This window comes from Anser anser, assembly GCF_964211835.1.
Source record: "Anser anser genome assembly, chromosome: 2".
Classification (NCBI taxonomy): Eukaryota; Metazoa; Chordata; class Aves; order Anseriformes; family Anatidae; genus Anser; species Anser anser.
The window spans coordinates 153,543,360-153,561,670 of NC_139721.1; the positions used below are offsets into that span (position 1 = coordinate 153,543,360).

At 36.3% G+C, this 18,311-nt stretch overlaps 1 protein-coding gene across 2 annotated transcripts in view; it reads right to left on the reverse strand.

Annotated features, from left to right (window-relative positions):
- Positions 1-18,311, reverse strand: part of UBE3C (ubiquitin protein ligase E3C) — an 80,660-nt gene that overhangs the window by 27,218 nt on the left and 35,131 nt on the right. For both annotated transcript variants that reach the window (XM_083823702.1, XM_083823701.1), the window contains exons 14-18: positions 16,853-16,957; positions 15,704-15,791; positions 12,101-12,198; positions 8,644-8,776; positions 4,116-4,363 (exon numbers count right to left, since the gene is read on the reverse strand). In XM_083823702.1, coding sequence (XP_083679828.1) covers positions 4,116-4,363; positions 8,644-8,776; positions 12,101-12,198; positions 15,704-15,791; positions 16,853-16,957 — 672 coding nt within the window. The remainder of the gene's footprint in view (positions 1-4,115; positions 4,364-8,643; positions 8,777-12,100; positions 12,199-15,703; positions 15,792-16,852; positions 16,958-18,311) is intronic.

The following is an 18,311-nucleotide window of genomic DNA, read 5'->3' on the forward strand; positions in this document are numbered from 1 at the left end:
ATTAATCTATCACAGCTCTATTCGAAGTTGAGAACTGTAATCCCAGCACACACTCCAAGATACAGAAAAATAATCTAATAAATTATTAACATTCCACATGCATTTAAATAAATAAATAAATAAATGTCATTAAATAATTTAATTTGTTTGAACTAATTTTACCCTAAGGTTTTAAGTAATTAATTTTACCAAGATACATTTTATAGCATTTTCAATTATGTGTTTATAACAACACATAGGTATGTGCACAGAACAGTCCACAGTATCTTAAATCAGTACAACAAGCTACAACAAGTCAAAACTAAACAACTTTACCATTTATCAATGTAATATCCATCAGGCCACACAACCTACTGGCCTTCTATATAACATGCTAAAACTTAAAAACATTGATTTTTTTTTTAGTCCCTCATGCTTCCTGTACTATCACAGTTCTTTATTTGGTTCCACAAAGTAAGGACTGTGTTCAAAACAACAACAACAACCTACCACCACACTTTGTTCTCTATACTACCTTCCCAAACATGTAAGGCAAAAGCTAACTTTCGACAAAACAGTTCTAAACCTTTTCAGAAGTCCAGTGTCTTTCAAGGACTACAGGTTGTATTGCTTTGGAAAAGAGATTTAATATTCTATTTCAAAGGTAGTGCATATATTCTTCAGCAACATGAACACGTGACTCGTTAGCGCTCTTCAATATGCTGGAACAAGAGAACCTGAGAGCGCTAGATTCTCATAACCAGTGGCGTTGAGTGTATTAGACAAAAATCTCTACTGTCAGAAAGAGTTGCCTTATTAAAGGTGCAAAGACGTTCCTTGGAAACCATAAACCTTCTGGTTCTTGCATCCATTATGTCCAAAAGGAAGAAGAAGAAACCATGAAAGTGATCGTTCTAATCTTTCTACGGACGTCCTGACATATTCTTATGTAATCCTAACACATCATGAAACACAGATAATTCTTACGATATAAAATGTAAGCTGGAACAGGAGAAAGACAATACAGTATACAAGACTGAGCTTAGGTCTGAACACATTGAAGTTCAGACTGTAATTCTGCATCTGCCACTGTTTTACTGATCACTGTTTCCTGAAATGCTATTGAAATGGTTGACCAGTGCTTCCCTCTTTCTGGATTTGCAGCAGATATTCAAAAATCAGCCAGGAGAAAATCCTTACTTCAGATTCTCAGGTGTTGTTTCCAGACTTCCCTTCTCTGGCTGTGGTGTTACAAGCTTGGGCTGTCTGCCAACAAAACTTTAGCCTTCTAGTGAGCCAAGTCCACTGCGCTGCCAGAACTGCAAAGTCTGCACAAGGAAAGGTTTTTGGTGCTGACATAACTACTGCCTGTGGAAAGGCAGCAAGCCAGACCAGGTGCTGACCACAGCCCAGTGCTACCTACTGTGCAAACAAAAGAATCGTGATGTCCCATCCATGCCCCTGGGACTCTACATGGGACAAGTCCTCACTTTCCAGAAAGGACAAGCAGAATTCGGGCCTAGAACACCTCTGTCTGAACATCCCTGACTGCCCATGTCACCTCTTAGGGTTCATAAAGTCACTTCTGTCCTTTCAGCAAGAGAAACTAAAGTTTCAAACCCCTTCGGTGGTGGAGGACTGCTACATGAGGTGTGCATGGTAAGCTGAGCTTTTACATTTAAGAAATAGGAAATTGCTTAAAAGGCACCGATGTTAAAATAATATTTACATTACGGGGCAAAGTCATTCAAAGTTGAGAAATGTAAACTTTGCAAGTGTTTGAGTAGCTGTTGTTTGAGCAAACTCATTTCTTTTGATTTTTTAAGAATAGCTTCAGACAACATAGGTGATTACACGATCACGTGGCATTATTTTTACAAGACCTTTTGCTCATTCAGTGATCAGTAAAAGTTGCATGGACAGCCAGGCACTTTGTATAGTATTCAGTTCAATTTCTTCACTAACTACAAAAATACGACCTAAGCAGTTAGTAATTCATCAAGGGATAAATTAATTTTTAGATGCACAATTTTCATACGCACAATTTTTAAATATTCCGATGTTTCTACATCTTAACTGGTCAACTCACGTACAAGATGCCAAGCTGTTAGAAACTTCCCGATGAGAAGAAAAGCCGAATTACCTGCAAGTCTATAGTACTGAAAGTTAAATGCACTTGAATATTAGTATGAAGTGGTTACCAGGAGACAGAGAAATTATTGTATTTTAATGTATTTGTTTTCTGGTAACATTTAAACTTCTTGAGTTTTTGGTGGCAGCACTCTTTACGCACTGGTTTCCACAAATAAGAAATTGCTGTGGATGCCTGATTGCTTCCTTTGCATTTTATCTAGTTTGTTTACAAAGGGGCTTTTAATAACCTACTATTGCTCTCAAATAACCCTGTGCAAAGCACAAAATGGACACATTTTTGAAAACGGGTGAGTGAGTATTCAAAAACCTAACCGAGACCACTATACTGACAGGTTTTGAATCGTATGGTCGTGCCTTATCTTTCTGTTTAATTCATCAAGCTTCTACATACACAACTAAAAAGGTGTCTGTGCACCTGGGCAAGGGTAATTATTAAATAACGCTGTCAGTTCTTACCTTATATAAACATTCTGCAAATACAAAAACAATTTACGCCTTCAAAATGTTAAATAATAGATTCTCTGATTGTAAAAAGACAAACCCAAAACTGTACTTGAAGCACTCTAAAGGAGATAAAATGCATTTTGCAACTTCTGTCTTGATGCTAACATTTGAAAATCAATTACAGAAGGAAACCATTGTTTTGGCAGAGGAAACTGAAGACTCAGAACTAGAACTCAGCCCTCCGCTGTTCCTAAATAAACCCCAAACACTTTTGGAGTGATGCAACTTCTCTAGCATACCACAGCAGCAGTCACTCCCCTACTCCAAAAATCTGTAAATATAGAAAGTGAAATCTTGAGTATGTAAAATCAATCATCATCACAAACTTCTATTATATTAGTACTGAGTTCATTTTCCATTAAGAGCAGAACATTCTTCAAAGATAAATTTGTTGAAATGACCAATTTGAAATTTTCATTATTTTACAAGACCGGCTGTTGCAACAGGATGCATTAACAAAGAATTTGCCTACAAAGTGGCAGTTCAATCTCAATCTGGCAGCCATAAAAAACAGTGATCTGTCTCAGCAACTCACATTTGTCAACATCCTCTTAAACTGCTTCCAGCTAGTTTAAAATAAGGACATCCGACTGTATGTTAAATCTCTCAGCAAGTCAACAAAATGTTATGTTCCAGAATACTTCATGCAGCTAAATAAGCTAATAATAATTTATGTTTTAAATACGTTCCATTTTAGATAGCTGAATAGCAATCAGTACTTATTTTCTGAAATGGAATTTGTATTCCAAACTGCTTCATAATTATTAGGTTTAAAAAATGGTTTCAAGGACTTGAGAAGAAATATCCTTAATACTAAATCTGACCATAAACAAACAAAAAAAAGAATGTAATAAATGTTTAATGGTTTATTAAAAAAAATAATCTAATTCAAGAGGGGGCTATTAGTAATTGAATGTCCACAACAGCAAAACAGTAAGCACTAAAATTTAAGAAAGATGCAAAATGTATGGAAAAAAAAAGCAAAATTAGTGGAACAATTTTTAAATGGCTCATAAATATTGTAAATGCTCATAGCAAATTTTAAATGCTGCAAGAACTGTACCTCACGCAACAAGAAACTGTTTGGTTCTGTAAACAATTTCAGAGATTGCAAATTACGAAAATCTAACTCTAGTCAAACTCCTGAAAGTCCCATATTAAGAACACCATAAACAGAGCAGTTCCATAGGCTTCGAGGAACTTAACTTTAAGTAAGAGGATAAACACAGAGACAGACATACACACACTTCCCTCAACTGGTAGTTAGGGTATGTCAATTCCTCTATACTCCAAACTTATTGAAACGAATGAGAAGTTTGGGTAAGATCTAGAAATAATTCAGATCCAGTATCAGATGGTTATTTCTCCTCAGGTCTAGAAAAATCACTATGTTTGCCATCTACCCCCATCTAAAAATATTTACTGAATAATTTCAGTACTATGATAGCTTTATATTATACAACACTTTTTTTTTTTACCTTTCCAAGCATTCTTCCAAGAAAGTAGTAATGTCGGGCGTAAGAGTCTCCAACAAGCATCTGTGCAGCAGGGTTGGGGTAAAGAAGTCCCTCATTGGTGGTTTTAAAAAATCCCTGGTTGGGGTTAAATCCCGATTTAAGTAGTTCATTCAAAAATTCTCTGAAAATTCCACCACCATCAATACCAGCTTCATCAAGACCATGTGCATTAAGCAAGTGAACACGAATGCGCTTTTTTAGGTCAGGTTCTGCAGAGGAAGGAGAAAGAGAGACTCAAATATAACTGTCTACTTGAATTTAACTTGGATAAAAGCATATGTAACTATGGATTCAAACATACCTACATTAATTGTATATAAAAAAACTGAACTAGTAAATAGCACTGTTGGAAAAATCTATTACTGGCTTGAATTTTAGGATATTCGGTATGTAAAGCTCATTTTGCACAAAGGTCCTGTTGTAAGAGACCTCAAAGGATACGAATGGAAAGACACTAGTGGGTGAAGAAAAAAATCTTACAAAATAAATTAATAAGCCCAAAATTCAGTTGAAAATTCTATTTATAAAACATTATGAATGCAAGGTTCACCTTTCTCCTGTCTGAAGGAACCATCAGTAAGCACTGCATTCTCTTAAAGGGGCTGACTGTTAAGCAACACCTTAAATAATTCTCTTTGAAATTCAGATAAATATTTTTGCTAGTTTGGACTCCATGCTATGTAATCTAATTCCACTGAGGAGCAAGGTGTGGTACAGATTGACATGTTCTGGAGATAAGTGTTCTGCTCATTTCACAGAAGACTGCTACTTGAGAGAGATTCTCGAAGCTGTAATGTTAGCAACCATCCTAGAGAGGACCTTAAAAGACAGCATTTTTAATGTATTTGTTGACTGTGTGCTGTACACATCTGCTTGTATCACAAAGATACACCCTGCAATCCATGGGTGATATCCATTGTTCACATTCCTTTGAATGCCCTTTTCTACCTTCCCTGTGCACAAAGGATGAAGAGTCATGAAATAGCTAAAACAAGTTCTCACCCTGTTACCATCAGCTCAAGTGCTCCCACACTCCTTTTACCCACGGCCATTGCTCTTCCCTTCCACCAGTCTACTCATCTTATCCCTGAAGTGAGCCATTTCAGCTCACTGGTTCAGCATTCAGCCCTGTCTTCGGATTACTTCCCTGCCTGCTCTCTGAAATAACTGCTTGCCCCTGGAAGGAGCAAGGTCAGCACCAAGGGCACAGCTGGGGAGCTCATGGTCCTTACCCAGCATCAAGATGTTAGCTCAACTCACTTCTCTTATAAAAATCGCATCTTAAATTCCAGCTGCCATCTATCATTTCTCTGCTGGAAACGCGAACAGCTATTTGAGGATGGGGAGGTGTCAGCAAGACAGGCAAAAGATGCGTTCTGAATGTTTTGTATTTTTATTTCTCCTAAGTCACTGAAAACTTTCTCGGAATTATTCTCATTTAAGTCCCAGAGCAAGCAATGTTCAGTCCTTGAATTGTATGCAAACCTTGGGAAACAGGCCTTTTTTTTTTTTCAATTCACTGAAGGCTTCCAAAGATCTAACCAAATACACAGCTTTGCTCTCAAACCTTCCATTGACTACACTTGCTTGCTGCCAAAGCAACCGATAATAAACGAGGAACAATAAAACCTCCTGCTGCTTGACTCCATGTGTGCAACAAATGCACACACACTGGATGGACAGCTCATGTCCACGAAAATCTGCAGCACCTTGTAGCAACAGCATCTCCCCAGAACCATCTTGTGTCCTTGCTTGCCCTCTCCCATTAGTGAATGCCTCTAGATCTACCAGGAATTTTCCAGTGTTTCCACAGGTTACAAACTGAACTTATTTTTTTTTAAATTACCTATCAGTTTTTTGCACAAGTGAAATGCTCTACTGCACAAATTCTGCTGGCTGGAAATACAGGATAGCCATTTTTAGTTATAGGTATTGCAAAAGGTCTGGAATCTCATCACCATTCACAGCAAGACAACAGAATACGACTGCACTGGCAAGACAGTGTGTCAAGCAAACAGGCATTCCCTACCTGGAGACCTATGAGATTACCCACTGATGTTAAAACTCTCTTATATTAAGGGTTTTATACATTTAAATGTTGTGCTTTTTGGAGCGTGATGAAGGAAATCAGTTGTCTGCTCCTCCATGTACTGAGGGCCAGATTTACACCAAGAAAATTAGCCCTAAAACAAATTCACATGCCAAAACAGGTGACGAGCTAGAGAAAGACCCCCCCAAGTTAGTGCAATCTCAGAAAAACAGATTTTAGTTTTATAACCCATACAGCCACAATGCAACTGAACTGTTAACTGAAAATTCCAGTAAAGAAAAAAAAAAACAAAGAAAGGAAAAAAGAAGTGCTTGCACATTATTAAGCATATGACAACCAAACAAGAATAAAATCCCACAAGAAACAGACCAGTGTATTTCTGCTATCAAAAAATAGTTTTCCTCATGATCTCAGTTAAAGTATTATAGAGGAACAAACTTTGAACAGCTCCCTTCTCAGTGCCAACAGACAAACTGGATGCCTCTTCAAACAGTGTCCTGTGCTCCCTCCTAATCCATTCTAGAACCTCATCTATTGTGTGTTCAATCTCCCAGATCCATATTAATCAACTCAGTCTATATAGTCTTAAAATTGTATCCCTTGCAATCTTCAAGAATTTCTTTTCTGTCTCCCACATGGTGCCTGACCTATTCCAGAACTAATATTATTTGAAAAAATTATAGTCCCAGAATGCCAGCTTTTTAAAAGAAGCCTAACCTTCTAATTAAGTCTTGATTGATACTAAACAGCACTAGGGCCACAGCAGCACAGCACTAGAGAACACTATACACAAATATGCATGTGCATACATACACATGTGCACACATACACGGTGCATCATGCACACGTGCACTAACACAGATCTTCAGACTTCAGTGGCAAGCTACCACTATGGCTTCTCTGTACCTGTAAACAGTCAAAATACATCCCAGGTACTGGATTCTGGTTTTGTCTTTCCTAAACTTCATGAGGTTTCTATAAGTAATTTTTTTCGTCTCTTTTTTTCAGTCTCTCGAGGGCTGTCTGACCTTCCAGAATTTTGACTATTCTCCCTGACCTGTATTACCTGTGACCATGAAATACATCCAAGCATCCAGGCTGTCTAAATGCAGATTAAGTTGAGGAAACATGCATTCTAAAACTGCTTTCATAGTTTAGTAAGACCACACTAAATATGATGACTACTTCATAGAAAACACTTTTCTCATTTAAAGCTATCTTCTTACAAAACAATAGCTTGGCTTGCCTGTTACTAGACATAGTACCACTCAAAGGCTTAGACTGCAGCTTCTGAACTGTATTTTTATACACTTACTAGGTGGATGAGGGTATGGTGTGGGACAACATAGCAAAGCAGACTCGATTTCTTCTGTTTCTAATTACAATTAATCTCTCTGTTTTGAAGAGACCATTTATTGAATCATCCTAAAGTCATTATGATGAAACTTTTCAGAACCAATAAAGAGACTGAACAGTCAATTGCACATGTAATTTCCATATGATTATCTAGTGCCATCTTCTTGATTAGCCTTGAAAATTTTCCAAAAACAGAAGAATTCAATTTAAATTTAATTTAAATCTTTGATAAATTAGTTTAAGAAAATCTCTTCTGTGTAGTTATAGTTTTAAACTGAGGTATTTAAATACAAAATTCTATTTAGAAATAGTCTCTTAGTCTCTTGAACTCTACAGCAGTAAAAGAAATTAAGAAAAAACACAATTTTTTACAACCCAGAATACCAATTCCTCTTCTTCCTCCTCTCTAAACTATGCAGTTCTTGAGGAGAGAACTTACGTGGCACAGCAGGTGAGATTCAGACAGTAAACCTCAAGTATTTGACAAATAATCTTTTCACATGCAAAAATACCATATAATTAACAACGACTTTATTTTGGAAGGCTCAATATATGTTGGAATTTTGGCTTCCAATGCAACCGTTCTCACACAAATTCACACCAAGGTATGATTTAAATCAGCGTGGTAGAATATATACTGCTACATACTACTGCTACTAAGTGGGCTGCATAATCCTTATCAGCCACAGTGTACCTAGCAAATCCTGTGCAGCCTAGACATTTTGCTGACACTAATAAAGCAGGTAATACCTAATTAACTATATAGACGAATATACAATTTACAGCTGAAGATAAGTGAATGTGAAGAAAAGCCCTGCAGAAGTAGGCTTGAACTAAAGAAAGGCGTCTTTAATAAAGATAACAGGACTGCAATACTCAAAAAGAACGTGGATTAGAATCACTTTACATGAAAACAAGGAGGTGTTTCTTTTTTTTTTTTTTTATTTGTTTTAACTTCATAAAGACTTCCATACCTCAGAGCTGGCATGCTTCTTACATATTTGCTTACTTTCATTGGATGTTAATATATGGTGAGAATGATTAAATGTGTTAAAAGTTATGATAACTTCATTGTGAACCTACCATTTTCAGGAGAAAGTTTATCATAAGCATCTTCATAAATATAATTTCTCCTGATAGTGACATTAATTCCATCCAAAAATGGCCCATCTCCTTGAACCTCTTGTTTGTCAGCATAGATCAGTCTTTGAAAAATCTGTTAGAAAGAGCGAAGAGAGAAATCAAGTCACTGTACAGATGTAAATAATCAATAAAACACGGTTATTGACTACTATTAGTGTCCTTTAAGTTGCTTTTGGGCACTCACTTTAAAGTGATTTGTATGCTCTGTCATTGAGCTCCAGAAGCATAACACAGAGCCACGTCCCAGCGGAGGGAAGGAGAAGGGACAGACATGCAAAAACTCTTTTGTTCTAGGATACCATTCTTAATTCTTTCTACATAAAGAGGCCCATCTACAGACATTGTGTCATTCGTTTCCTCTCCCTAACTTTCAGAGTTCTGAAACGCAAAGTATTCAAAAACAGCAAAGTATTCAAAAACAAAGGGAAAAAGTCACAAGAGTATTTTGAACACAAAGAGGCAATTCTCACTACTAGCAAGCAATTGTTCATTTTGTATTGCTCAGGAACATTCCCAGTGGTAAGACAGGTATCAGTATAAAGTAATATAGCAGGTAGCGTTGCCTGAGCATCACACCAACTAAAGAAAAATAATGCCAGCTGAAGTACAAATTGAATTTCACATTGCCCCTTTGCAAGTCTTCACAACAGTAACCTCTTAAGAGCTCACCTGAAGAGTAACTATAACTGTGTTTATATACCAAGATGTAGCATGGCTTTCTTCCCCTCTAACGAAAAAATAATGTTCAACACGCCCCCATTACAGTGAGTGTCTGTTTACTACGTCTTCTCTTGCATCTTTCCCATATTCAATAAATACTTCAGTATATTTTCTAAGAGATGTAATTTCCCAATAACATAAGAATCTTCCTTTTTAAGAAACTATTAAGATTCTCCACAGATGTTTCTATACATACATACACACAAATCGTGCAAGAGGAAAATCTGACAACAGCAGACAAAGCTAGCATAGAGCCTTCAATCTATTATTTACATGGACAACTGTAGCTAGTGAAAAACTCCAACCAGAAGGATTAGTGTAGACAATGCCAGACTTCCCTAAGGTGTACAGCAAAAAGCCAAGTGAAAACAGCCATAAGCTGCAGGAAGAGAAATGCTGAACAGATGTAAAGGAAAAAATAAAATCAGAATGAGAGTGGTTAAGCACCAGAAAGGTTACACAGAATATGAAATCACAATCTTTGATTTTGAGTGTCCTGATCTAACTTTGATGTTATTCCTGTCTGAGGAGGGAGCTGGACTGGAGTACCTCCAGAGATCTTGACATATTTTTTTCTAGTTGTATCACATCAGGACACATAACCACAGACACAGTCCTTTTACAAACAAGGCATGAAAATATGCTCAGCACCATTCTCTTTCCTGAAGTATGGCTGGATATGGTTTATTAACTATTGCTACAGAATACTAGATGGAAAGTGTTTGGGGGATCTCAGAGCAAGATTTGTCTTGACACAGTCTGGACTCCTAAATGATCCAGTGTTCATGCATATGCAAATCCTGAAAATAAGAACCCCAATGCATAACTGAAGCATTCACAATGCCTTAAGTGTAACAGATGGGAAAGTAAGCAGTGCTGACTTAAGTATACACCATATCATCATCATTTTCAAGCTGACAACAGTGTGGGTTATGGAAACTGACAGTGAAGTACACTGAAAACTGTCTGAACAACTGCACCTAAAGGGTTATAATCAGCGGCACAAAGTCCAGTTGGAGGCAAATCCCTAGGTGGTATATCCTCTAAGTGGTGTAACCCATGATAAAATTCAAGTTATTGCTTCCCACACAGAATCAAGATATTTGATGTAGACTGTATTCATCACTTTATACAGGTAAGGATCAAACCAAGAGCTGCACACCAACGGGCTGTAAGGCCAAAGGGAAAAACATCACCTGGGGCGAATAGGTTGGAGAGCCTACCATGACACTGGACCAAGTAATTGCCTTTGAGAGTATCTAATATCTGGTAATTTGAAGTAAAAATCCCACAAAGAAGTTAAAAAATGAAAGGTCACATGGAGCAACTGACACTGAAACAGCACTGAGCTGCATCACCAGCCCTGCTAGAACTGATGACAACTGGAGAGACAGGAACTATCTCCTTCCCTTACTGCAAGTTGTTTTTAAGAGCAGCGGGAGACTCCAAAACCGTGTTGTCTCCCACTACTACACAAGAAGAACTACACTTGTTCCAAAAAGCAGTTTAAGATGATCTCGTCTTTGACCTAGACCAGAAATATAAAAGCTCAGTCTGCAGCTTTGTTCTTCCCTGCAAACTGTCATCCAGTTTTTATGATTAAAAGGACGTTAACCTTCAAAATGAAAAGCCAAGTTTCAGTTTTCGTGATAAAGCAAAACAGGTTTTATGAATTCCAACAATTTAAAATATGTACATTTTAACACAGCTTTAAGATGTCCAGAGGTTGTGGTCAGTTGACATACAGGCCCCTGCTGCAGGTCACTTCCAATTGTTTCGCTGTAATCCTTGTGCAGTGTTGCCATATGTTGTTAAGATTTTTGTTGGAACAACTGTTTCATAGTAACCTGAAAAAAAGTCCTTTTCTATCAAACCTACCATTGTCTTTTTGACAGATACTGATGTACTTGCCCTACGGAACTGTTCTTCATTCCCTTGATGGTGTCTTGTAATTTAATGTTTCCAAGACAGTTCACTGAGTAGTTTTTAAGTAATACTTTTAACAACAAAAACAGTTCAAAAATGCTATAAGGTAACAACTAAAGGTGTTAAAAAATATATAATGCAAACTGAAACAGCTGATAGAACTAGCAATTACATATTCAAAAGCTAGAAAATATCCAAAACCAAGTAGATACAGTACATGAATCTCGCAAGTTTTAAACTACATACCCCCTTAAGTTCAGCTAGTCAGCTATGAACACAAAAATTTCATCTCTAGGCATTATTTTCCTAAAATGGACATCCATCACCTCATTCTGAGGTAAATTCACCCACTACACTAAAGTCTCCAGTCTTGACCTTGCAATCTGTTTACTACAGATAAACTAGTTAGAGCTCTGCTTACCACAAGAGGGTGCAGTCACGTAGATCAGTCAGGACTGAAGTTTATAATAAATACAGTACTGCTCTCCTTCCTTGGAATTTGTGTTGCTAATTTTAATGCAATTTTTATAAAGGGAAATATAAGTAGTAAAAAACAGAGAAGTAATCTAACTTCACATATTCAGTCGCCATACAAATACTGGAGGAAAACACTATGGCCTGTCATATCCTTCTGTAGGGAAACGATCCAGTTTCTACTTAGCTAAGTGCTTTTTTTTTTTTTACACTTATTGGGGAGAAAATAAAATAAAATAATAAAAAACAACAGCACATTAAATTAGAAATTAGGTACCTTTACTCTTTCTTCAAAAGGAACTACAAAAGGTAGCTCTGTCAGAATTGCAAGTTGTCGTTCTTCAGATACAGAAAGAGGTGCCGGTTCCAAACCCACTTAAAATAGAAATAATAATTTTAAAAATTTTGGAAACAACATTTTAAACATTTTTTTTAAAATCAAGTGACTCAACTTATTTTGCATAAAAATAGAGACATTAAAATAGTTTATTTACTAAACAGTAACACAAAGCCTTACCTTTCTTTAAATGTTAGTTTCTACTGGCAACCTGAAATAAGCAGTCTAGACACACTGAAAACAAGATGTGTTTAAAAATAAGTACTCCTGCATTTTTACATTTCTTCAAGAAGAAAAAAGTTATTTTCTTATTACTGACATTTTAATTTTTCAATTAAGAAAAAATACATCACAGAAGACAATTAAGAAGTTGTAAGTAATTACGATTTTCATCACAGGAATACGTAATATTCCCATCTAAATGATCAAAAAAGTTTAAAAGTACAGCGCTTTCAACTACAGCATCTACTTTCAATCAAACCCTTTTAGGCATAAAAACTAAGAATTGAACCAAATCTAATGGAACCAACAGAAAAGCAGTATTTCAATAGGTTTTCTCTCCTAACAGTAGCGCTACAGTAATAACATTAAATCCTAGTGACTACTGAAATACTGAAGAGGACATCAAGAAATTCTATAATTTGCTCAAGAGAAGATTAGAAAAGAATTCAAGAAGTCCCAGCTACAAAGGAACACAATCGCATGCAGTTCCCATGCCAGCACGCAGCTACTCTGAACCTCCTTATACACTTGTACATCTTAGGGTGACACACAGTAGAGGTGACAATCCTGCTCTAACCTCAGGGGAATAACTTCAGCTGCTGAGCACTTATGACTGTGAATTAATTAATTGCAGCCAAAAGAAAAAATGGTATTGCTTACCAACTAGATATTGTGATTGAAGTCTACCTAACTTCAGTCCTACGGGGGGACAGGGGGAGATAACTCTAGTTTGTTTCATTTTCATCTTTAGTAACCACCTCTTTTAAAATTAAAAAAAAAAAAAGCTCTCAGAGCCTAGACTATTTACAGACAATATTACGAAACTGAGGTAACTGCTTCATGTTACTACTCATTCATAAGGATTATACTCAAAGTTTCAGTTTTTCCTTTGGCTCCTATACCTGTGGTGCCCAGCCTCTTGCTGCCCTTCTGCTACTGGGCACTTCAGTATTCATTAATTGTATGTTTTGTTAGGGTTTTTGTTTGTTGTTTTATTCTGCTTGTTTTCTTTTTTCTCTTTTTTTAATTCTCAAAGCACTTTAAGTAGGGATATTTTAAGCACCAATTTAACATGACATGACCCAAACACACCACTATACTTGATGTATATTCATTTGGGGCAGGTTCCAACATTGCAAGCCTTCGGAATCTCTGATAAAATGCTTATCTGTGATTACCCTGAGTTTACTTAGTAAACATTTTTAATTAAAGTCAATGTATTCTGCCTATTAAGCTAAGGGTTAAAAGCATTTTAAATAAAAAGCGCATGTACAGCAAAGGTAAACTACTACATGACTTTGACAGTTCAATTATTCCAGTCAATTAGTCAATTTTATCTGCATTTCTCCATCACAGCCTCTTTCTTTAAAAAGAAATATGGGATGGAGCCATCAACAGAGGGCATTTAGAACTCACGAGACTGCCATTTAAGTAAATGAAAAAGCACAAATAAACATGGCCATATGTGATTCAGCAGTACTTTCACGCTAATTGGCTTTAACCCAGATGGAGTCAAGAGGGCTCACACAAGTCACTTGCATGTTGTTACCTGCTTGTTTTCACACATTCATGTTGGCTCCACTTTTTTTAGCCTGATTTCTTATCAAAGAAGGTTTATATGAACATGGTGTCATCTTTTCTCACCGTCTTCCTTCCAGCACACCTTCTGAACTAACCAGCTGAATTTTTAATTTGACATAGGAATAGAGGATTCAAAAATATTCACTTTTGCAGTAGTTTGCAACTGCGTGGAGAACAGAAATTCCTTTAGTGACCAGATTACAGAAACAGTAAGGAGAGATCAGTTTTTAATCATCTCTGCTCAGTACATCAATTTGTCTGTTTGACAGCCAGCAAAATTAGCACACGTAGCTCCACACAAGGCCACAGCATACGTGCTCCTCATCCACCAATTGCCCAAACCAATAATGGAATGGAGGGAACTGATGCTATTATGGGAAGGGAGATCAGGGAGAGGCTTGGGGTACTTTATGTATGAAGGGAAGGAGACGAGCAGACTAATAGCATAGACAGACTCTGGGAGTAATAAATGTGGAACGGGTCTGACACTGGGGAGCTGCAGACAGAGGATGCCAAGAGTAGAGCTGTTCAGAGGCATGTAGGTCAATGGAAGAAGCTCGTGTTACTGTTATAGGGTCTGCATGAGATAGAGGATACAAGCCTATAGAAGCCAGGCAATACGTAAAAAAAGTACAGGTTTCCTGCGTTTCTTTCTAAAACACTTGCTTTTAAGACTTCAGATTTTCAATCGTTTACAATAGGACACTTCCAAAGAGAGAAACTGAGATGAAAAATCTTGACAAACCCGTTGCTACTGTATTAGTTTAGGTATCGGGTAATCAAAGTAAACTTATACCATTACAGCTATTCAAATAAAATTTATCATTAACAAAAGTCACTAGGTTTCAGCCTTGGACAAAGCTGTTAACAAGCCTACAGAGCTCTACAGCAGCACTCAAAGGCTACGGTCTTCTGTAAATGATCTACAGTATCTAGCTGTATCTATCTAGATACTCAGGCAGATGACATCATCTTGAAGCACAGTATGGACTCTCAGAGATGAACCATTTTGCTGCTTAAAGGCCCCATTTTTAATTCTTTATTAAAATCTTCACAAGCATTAGTGATTTAATGGTTATTTTACCTGAGCACAGCAAGGTAAAATTCTAAAATAGTGAAGATACAATGGTCTGAAAAGCAGAAACAGACCATCTGCATGAGAAAGCACATTGGTGCAACTACACTACTCTGTTTTCCATGATAGTTAACTAGGTCCAATTCTCTCGTGTTTCTTTAGAAGTTCCATAAAGTCTAGAGATTTTAAGTGATTCAAGGGAAAAAAATTCTGCCTTATCCAATTAGAGGCAACACTTATAAACGATAATTAATACTTATGGTACCAACAGCCTTTTTGTTATAGCTCAATAAGTAAGTTTCTTCATAGTTTACTGTAAAAACAAACATTTTATGTATTACACAACCTTATGCATTTTATGTTATGCAACTGCCCTTTATACTTATTCATACATATATTTTTAATCACCTATCATTTGTACACCTCATCATTTCACCTCATAAATGCAAGCAAAAACCAGTGGAAACTTGAGGAAAGCTGTTATACAATAAATATTCTAAAGACAAACATATATACAAGCAAAATTATGAAAGATTGCTTTGCTTCTGGCTATTATTAACACTTGAATACAGAATGTTCAGCTGAACTCTATCACAAGTATGTTTTCTTTGCATAAGGCAAGCTTATTTTAACTTAGTAGAGGAAACAGACTGACAGTATCTTACCATCCAAAGTAGATTGCAATGGTCCTATTCTTCCCATTCTTCTGACTCTCCATACATGTCTAGCAGATGGCACATACAGCTGTGTAACCTAAGAGTAACAGTATTTTACAGTTAAACATTATCTAATTACATATTAAGTATATACATGAATTGTCACGTCCAAGAGTGTATCTGAATCCTTAAGTATCTTCAATTCTAATCCTTCCTCCTTATACACGTGCCTTAAAGCTGAGCTGTAAAATTAATGACAATCTAATGTAACATCCATGTATCATTTAAAAATACCATGAAATGTCACTTTAAATTCTGATAGTTAAGATACTACAGAAGCCAAGTTTCACATCTTGAGATGTGAAATAAATTCTCTTTACTTTAAACCAAGAACCAGAATAGCATTGCTGTTTCCTCAGCCTAAGACCTACAAAGAATTGTCACATAGAGAAATGGCAATCTTGAACACCAGGCAAGAAAATGAGCTGTCTTCAAAACAAAACAGAAGAGTCTACTGCTAACTGTTCCTGTGCAAAACTTCTAACAGTTAAGACATTTAATATTTCATGGAAGTTTACCTGATGTATAACTATCTTAAGATACAAGTTTTCAATGATTCAAAGCGGGTACTTGCACATTCACATAAGCATTTTCTTTCACATGCATATAAACACTTTTTTTTTTAAGCTCAAACAATGCCATTTTGTTCAAAAACTTTTAGGAAAATAAAGTAATTTCTATGTGAATTAAGTATAACAATGCTATTGAATTTTATTTTAGAAGACAATTTTAAGGTATGTTTTCCTCTAGAGAATAATTATTCTATTTCTACTTTGAGAAACGCTTAAAATAACTGGAAAATAAAATGAATCATAATTACATTATTTTCTATTCTCCTTTGTTATAAATGGAGATTAATTACAATGATGCACTGTAGAGCAGGTTCTATTTCATGGAATAACAGCATGATTTAATGTAGAAGTTTCTTAACAGATTTGAGACTTCTGCATTCCATACAAATGCAGCACTAGTCCGTGTTTGAAACCACATGAAATCTGTGCAACTTCAATGCCACTGATATTGTTAGGAATCAAGAACTTCACCATTTAAACTTCAGCACCAGTAAGGCTATGTGAAAAAGAATTTTAATACACTTACCTTATCTGCTTTAATGTTTTCTTGCTCTGAGAGCCAGTGATTTGGTGGACAGAAATTTCGCCTTGTATCTCTAGCTTTCAACATTTTCACCAAGTTTGTGATGACCTAGGTGTAAGAAACACATACATTCAATATACATTTAATACTGTGAATGAAATTCTATAAATCAGAAACTAACTGAAAATCTTTCAGTAATGTATGAAATCAATACTTATTATTCAATACATTATAAGAGCTTGCTTTTATACTTAAATACTTTAGAATACCTTAGAAAGAGTAAGTAAATGTGCTTCACTAGTAAGTCATCCAAAAAACTGGCTCATTAAAGTCTCATTACAAATTTTAAGAGCTAGGACTTGGTAATCCTAGGACTACCCTTCAAAATTATATGCCATTTTAGGGAAGTTTAACATATCATTATCAACGTTAAATTCCATCTTTAGACAAAGTAACACCAAACTGGGTCATTTAACATTTTTTTTTCTTTGCTTAAATAGATTTTCGTTTCGGAAACTTAAACATGTGAATAAATGTATGTTTAGAGGAGACAGACATGCACCTATTCTTTACTACATCTCATTCCAAAGCATATTCTGAAAAATACGGCCGATTTATAAGTTTTCTTTGTCCACAAGGAAAAGGATTCTTGTATTTCTGTGCAACATTTTTCAAGGAAAATGATCCACAGAATGGAACTTCTGCTTACCATCTCAATACAATGAAGATCATATACCACAAAACAACAAAGGTCACAAACCACACCACACTAGACAAGTCTTATGGATCAACTAACAAACAACAGTAGGTAACCTTTAGACATGTGAGGTATTTCTGCCTACAGTTATTAAACTTAAATAACGAGCCAGCAAAAGATTGCATAAAGTGCTCCTTAACGGCCAAACTACAAAAGTCAACATCAACTTCAGAAAGTACAGAAAGAGAGGGCAGAAGCATTAAACTGGCAGTACAGCCTTACAGCAACAAGTTACATCTCTAAAGTACAGGAAAGATTGACTACTTCTAGTTACTGCATTAACATACTAAAGCATTTCTAGCTAGACGTGCCTCAGAGAAGTCATAACCATCTGCTGATTATGTCACCTCACTAGACGCCAAGGTGACTATCCCTGTGGAAAAACAAACGCTGATGGGTTTAACGGCAAGGCTCTACACTGTTGGCTCCTTCGTATTGTCAGTTTTTTCAAAGCTAGGTAGAAGATCATCTCATCTTGAAGGAGCTACCAATTTATCAAGTGAAACATCCCTTCACAGATCGTCTCTATTAGAACAGCTCCTAGAGTGACTAGCTCAGCTGTTTATACCATACAGATCTGTATTCAGCTAAACTCTACCCTAAGATTCTTAAGGGATCCAATGTGGCAGATTCATACTTAAAGATGCTCCTGAGAAGCACCTAGCCCAAGCCTACTAGAGAAGAGATTACGAAACGACCACTTCC